Source organism: Uranotaenia lowii, chromosome 3 (genome assembly GCF_029784155.1).
Source record: "Uranotaenia lowii strain MFRU-FL chromosome 3, ASM2978415v1, whole genome shotgun sequence".
Classification (NCBI taxonomy): Eukaryota; Metazoa; Arthropoda; class Insecta; order Diptera; family Culicidae; genus Uranotaenia; species Uranotaenia lowii.
In genome coordinates, this window is record NC_073693.1 from 19,741,002 (window position 1) to 19,747,001 (window position 6,000).

Sequence of the window (6,000 nt, forward strand, 5' to 3'; positions counted from 1 at the left end):
GAACATCAGGGGCCAGCTTTTCTTATTCTGCGTTCGCCGCTCGTCGTCGTCAGCGATAATATCTAATTTATTGATTTTATTTTTAGCTTTTCCCAGCTCTGTTGTTGGTTTGGATGGAGCCTTCGATTCGATTCAAGGCACCGTGCCACCGTGTATCCATTTCGTCGTCGTCCTCGGATGGGATGACGAAAAAATTCTACTCAAAAAAGGGCAACATTCCGGAAGAAAAACTTTCTTTTGCTATGTTTTCTTCTTTTTTAGATTTTTCTTCGCTTTTGAGGCATGTCTCGAAAAGTTGGAAGTTTACCCGAAGCCCGCGGGTTGTTTAGCTGTTTATTGGCGCGATGTGCTGCCTGCGATACATGAAGTTGGGTGTGAAAATAAATATGGTGGTATTTTTGTTTACTTTTACGAATGCTCTGAAACTATTTTTTTTTTCTTTCGTTGTGAGGAATATTATACTTTGGCTATATTTCAAGTTAAGGGACAAAAAACGTAAACTCCAACCCAATGTCGTTTGGTGTATTGATTAATTTCGGCAATCCCTGACTGCTAGGATCCGTTGTTGGTTGGGGCAGAGTGAAGTGACAAGAAACAAAGCTCCATCAATTTAAATCTTTGCGCCAATTGGTTTATACTTTCCACAAACATCTGGTGGATTCTACTTGCCTCGTCGAATTGCCTAGAACTTTACTTTCTCATTCTATTTTTCGAGGGCTGACATATGCGCCAATCGGTTTATACTTTCCACAAACATCTGGTGGATTCTATTTGCCTCGTCGAATTGCCTAGAACTTTACTTTCTCATTCTATTTTTCGAGGGCTGACATATTCCAGGCTAAACCGAACGTTTGATTTATGATTCTATGAAGAAAATCAAACAAATCTTAATTGGACCTCAACTGTGGCCGCTAATATACGTTTTCAATGATTTATTCCGACAAATGAAACATCCAATAAATTATTACTACCTCAACATATTGATTTAAAGAAAAAAAATTTCTCATCGGTTTACCTTATTCAAAATAAGTGTAACCACAAATTTTCACAAAAATTATACGCCTATAATATCGAACCAATGCGAATGAGTTTAAAAGGAAATTATAGAGAGTTTCGTGCTGATAAATCCGAATTTTCATTTCACAACTTCCTGAAAGCCTTCTCAGCCCTCCAAAGGATTTTTTATAGAAAATAGCACTCGAGCGTAAAAAAATAGTTGCCGTTGTGAAAAACTGTTTCGTATGTGAATACCTGTTTCATACACTCAAGTCACATTTTGAATCAACGTGCTTTTTAGTGAACCACAACTGAACAACAAAGTTCTGTAAATGACCGACTTAGAACTTCTATGCATTTATGATGGAATAAAACTTCTAAAACTGTTAATGTCTTTGTTTGGTTATCTGAACAGGTCCTGATCGGTTTAGTTAAAAGTTGTATAAAAAAAGTCTTCGTGAGAGATTGGCTCAATGTATAACAAAATTTAATGATCAATATTCCTTATTGTCAAAACCCAAAAACCCAGCAAACATTTTTGTAACTATATTCTTATGCTGGTTTGATATACGTTCCCTATACATTATAGGATGATCGTATGAAAGTTGAAAAAACAGCATTCACCTACCAAAGACAACATACATACATAAATGTCCTTTCTTTCTTAAACGACGAAAACTACACCAATCGTTATCCGACACCTTAGTCGTACCTATCGGAAGAATGCGAGAAAGTATAAAATTTTGCTCTCATAGCTATCAACTCGTTGCCAACGACAATATTTTCCAGTTCTCTCGTTGGTCAATTTTACTCAATTCCCATCTGAATGCACTGCTTATTACAGAGAGAACATGACGATGATTTTCTCACTTGAAGACCGTGCAGGGGCAAAATCGTTTCAAAATTTACAAACATGGCGGACTTTCTGTAACATCCGATTTAAACTGACTTCAGACGACATTTTATACGATCTTTTAACTGTGCAGTTGGAATTCGCGATTCGCAACACAATTTTTAACGACTTCAGTTATCATTTCTGATACGATTTCATGTTTTCTGGGAATTTTAACCACGGAACAAAAAAGTGAGGTTTAGTCATAGATTACTATCGCCAGTTGATACGTAATCGGGACGTTATGATTTTTTCTAAATACCGTTTGGTTTAGACGTAGCTCCGAACAGTTTCGTTGTATGATGGAAATACTCTAATATTTAGTGAGGAGTTTACACACAATAATCATATTATTACGGTAGATTGTTCTTATGTCTACCATTTTCAGATATACGAACTCTTTAAAAGAAAAAAAAAACAGGACTGAAACCATCAATCTTAACACATCGTGGACCAAATACGAAATGTCTAGTTTTTTCGTTTGGCGCAAGTGCGGTTCACTGACTCAAATGAGATACATTTTAAAGGGTGTCCGCGATGAAATTACCACACACAAAATTGTTCGCAAAATTCGAGTTTTCATCCGATTGCCATAAAGTTTTCAGAGATTGAAAAATGACTGTTAAACAACTTCATTTTATCATTTTACTCGTATTTTATTTCCAGTCCATACGGAAATGCCCGCACTTTGGCCTCAACCCCGGCCATAAGATTCTGCACAACCTGTGAATCAACCGTTTTTTGCATGTAAATCCATACCTTCTTCAGTTCCTCGACTGTCTTCACTACCTTAGGTCGTTTAAGAAGGTGCTGCTTCATAATCGTCCAGTACTTCTCGATGGGGCGGAGCTTCGGAGTGTTGGGAGGGTAGAACATTTTCGGCACGAAATTGACCTTATGTTCCGCATACCACTTCAGCACGTCCTTGGAGTAGTGGCATGAGGCCAAATTCGGCCAGAAGATTGTTGAGACGTTGTCGGCACTCTTTTATGTACACCTGTCCGTTCATCGTGTCCTGAGCACTCCGCTTCCCGCACGTGCAGATGGCTTGCCAAGCCAGGAATTTCTTCGCAAATTTGGACATCTTCTGATTGCGGACATGCTCCGAAACGCTGAATTTATCCTTGGCCGTGAAAAACAGAATGCTGGGGATTTTTTTGAAGCCGGCCTTCACATATGTTTCGTCGTCCATGATGCAGCACTCAACTTTCGTCAGCATGTTGAGGTACAACTTCCTGGCACGGGTTTTGGCGGACTTGTTCTGCTTCTCGTCGCGATTTGGGGCCTTTTGTACCTGTTCGAAGTCAAGCCTTAAATAGTTTTGGCCTTCTGGACAAAACTTCGGCTTAGGTGCAGCTTCTTAGCCATATCCCGAACGGAGGCGTTCGGGTTTCGGTTGAAGGCCTCGACTAAGCGGTTAGGTTTTTTGGTGTTGAACGGAATACTTTTTTCTTATTTCTGGGCTTCCGATCGGTAGTAAATCGTTCCTCGAACCGCTTAATCACTCGCGACACCGTGGAATTCGCGATTCCCAACGTTTTAGCGATGGAACGATGCGAGAGATCCTTGTTCTCGTGATGCATGCGCAAAATTTTATCACGCACGAGCAGTTCTTTTGACTCCATTTCCGCGAGTTTTGATCACAGGACTTTAAAACTTGCAGGATGGAAACAATGCACTATGAACTAAATCCACCCAAATTTTCTTTAAATTCTTCCCAACGGTTAAAAAGTTAGAACAATTTCATAGTGTGGAAATTTCATCGTGGACACCCTTTATAAAGAAACTTCATTCTACATTATTGTGTACAACACTTTCTGTAATTTACAGATGCAAAATTTGTAGGTTTGGCTCCAGTCGTTCTCGAGATATGGAATGCCAATTTTTTGTGTTTTCGGGCTTAGATTTCTTCTTGGTTCTTAATGTGTTAAGGATTGAGAAATAGTTTGATAATAGTTTCCTAGGCCAAGTTTTCATTTAGTTATGAAATAGTTTTGCTAGATTTTCTGATCAATCACCGGTTGAAGAAATACTAACTATCTAGTCCTCAGAAACTTGAATTGAAAAATTAGATTTCCGGGATACATCACATGGTGATCGTGACAGGACTGGATTTATGAATCTGCTAAGTAAAAAAATTTAAAAAAATTGCATCGACTGTTCTTATTGACCTTAATTGTTCGCTAAAGATAAAATGACAAAAAGTGAGGTTCAATTGATTTTCGCAAATTCATAGTTCAACGACACATTACGAACCTACACGTTTGCCGTTTGGCCTCAACATAACTCCAAACAGTTTCCAGAGTATGATGAAAATTGCCAAATTATTTATCAAATATATTACCAAAGAAATTCTCTAATCAACTAAATCGGAATGGAAGTGATTTCCAATGTTTATTAGGTTTCTAACTACTAGCACCGAACGGCAGCAATCTGTTTCCTTTCCCAAAAATAATAAAGAAAAGGATCATAATCCCTGCATAAATCAGCACCAAGCAAAGCCTAAACTAATTACGGCTCCATAAATATCATTCATTCCATGCTGTAGGCAGCAGCAACAGCTATAAATCAATTCGATTACAAGAGTAATGTGTGGGTGTGGGTGTGTTTTTGTTCGTTTGTCTAGGAGCCTAGGACTAGTTGATGTTGAGTAGGGTGGAATCGAAATTCGCAGCATCCTTGTTGATGTTGCCTTCGTTGTTATTACTTCTTTAGGAGAAGCGAAACTAACTCCGACATTGCCAAGGTTGGCTAACATTGAAGCCTAGACCAAAACCACCCACATTTCTCCGCCCTTCAACTGATCTGTCACTCTCGGGTTGTCGATTAGGACGACGGAAACCACCGTTGAAAGCAGCCATATTCTTGAGGAGGCGTTCGATTACGCCTGCCGGGGATGTTTTACACAAAGTCAGTCAGGTTACAACAGCACAACACAATGCGAAAACAAAAACGGGTGGAGGCGTACGATTTTGCTAGTGATGTTTCAAGGACGATGCGTAACGCAACGAGAGAACGATGACGATGGCATTTGCTTGTCCGGTGTGGGTTGACATCGAGATTTTCAACGAATGGCAAATGACGTCATTCATTAAAGGAGAGAGGTGGTTTTGCATCGGAGTTGCCATTTTCGCCATTGAACATTCTTGAGATGTTTTGTGAGAAAACGCCTGAATTTATACTATCCAATCGATGCGGAAAGTTTTCCATGTAAGCAGATGTTTAAAACGCCTTTGGATAGGCAACATGAGGTGATAAAAATAACATCACATCGAGATGCAATTGAGTTGAAGACATTGATTTGGAAAAGGTTTTTACAATACGAATTATAAAAAAAATGTTCTTGTTGTTTATAACTTTTTCCTTTTTTTTTTGTTATAGTTGTTTTATGCCTCTGAATTTCAAACGACCATGGCAGTAAAACACTAAATTATGGTTTTCATTATTTATGTTTTTAATCTTTGATCTGAACAACGCATGGTTTTTTTTGTAGCCTATATTTTTTCCAGAGACTACCCAAACTTACTGTTGTTGCTTCCTTTTTTGCTTGGCTTACTTCCAAATTGTTTCCACTTGAAAACCGTTTATCCAGGTCAATGGTCGATGTTTGTTGCGAAATGTACCCTCGGTAGTTGTTCTCTTTACAATCCAAGTTTACGTTTACTTTGCTTAATTTGTATCCTTTTCCGTTCGCTCTTTTTTCTCCAGGCTAGAGCAATGTTGTGTGTGCTCTTTTACGGAATGTACTAATGATTTTTCCGTTTTCCTTCGATTTTTCCCCCCATTCCCTCTGAACAGGCACAAAGTGACGATGAGGACATGCCGGAAGATGTGGCGGTGCCGGTGGAGGGCAACTTCATGGAGGACTTCTTCAACGAGGTGGAACAGATCCGGGAGATGATCGACAAAATCCAGGCAAACGTCGAGGAGGTGAAGAAAAAGCACAGTGCCATCCTGTCGGCTCCACAGTCCGATGAGAGTGAGTAAACCCGTTCCAATGAATGGCCGCATTGCTGGCCGCACAGATTTCAGCTAATTTTGACCCTTTTCTTTTTTCTTATTTTTTCACACAGAAACGAAACAAGAACTCGAAGACCTTATGGCCGATATCA

General features: G+C 39.2%; 1 protein-coding gene across 7 annotated transcripts in view; it reads left to right on the forward strand.

The window, feature by feature from the left end:
- The window catches only part of LOC129751258 (syntaxin-1A), a 154,700-nt gene that overhangs the window by 84,048 nt on the left and 64,652 nt on the right, over positions 1-6,000 (forward strand). For all 7 annotated transcript variants that reach the window (XM_055746650.1, XM_055746647.1, XM_055746651.1 and 4 more), the window contains exons 3-4: positions 5,687-5,867; positions 5,962-6,000. The exon at positions 5,962-6,000 is cut by the window's right edge and continues 35 nt beyond it. In XM_055746650.1, the coding sequence (XP_055602625.1) occupies positions 5,687-5,867; positions 5,962-6,000 (220 nt within the window). The remainder of the gene's footprint in view (positions 1-5,686; positions 5,868-5,961) is intronic.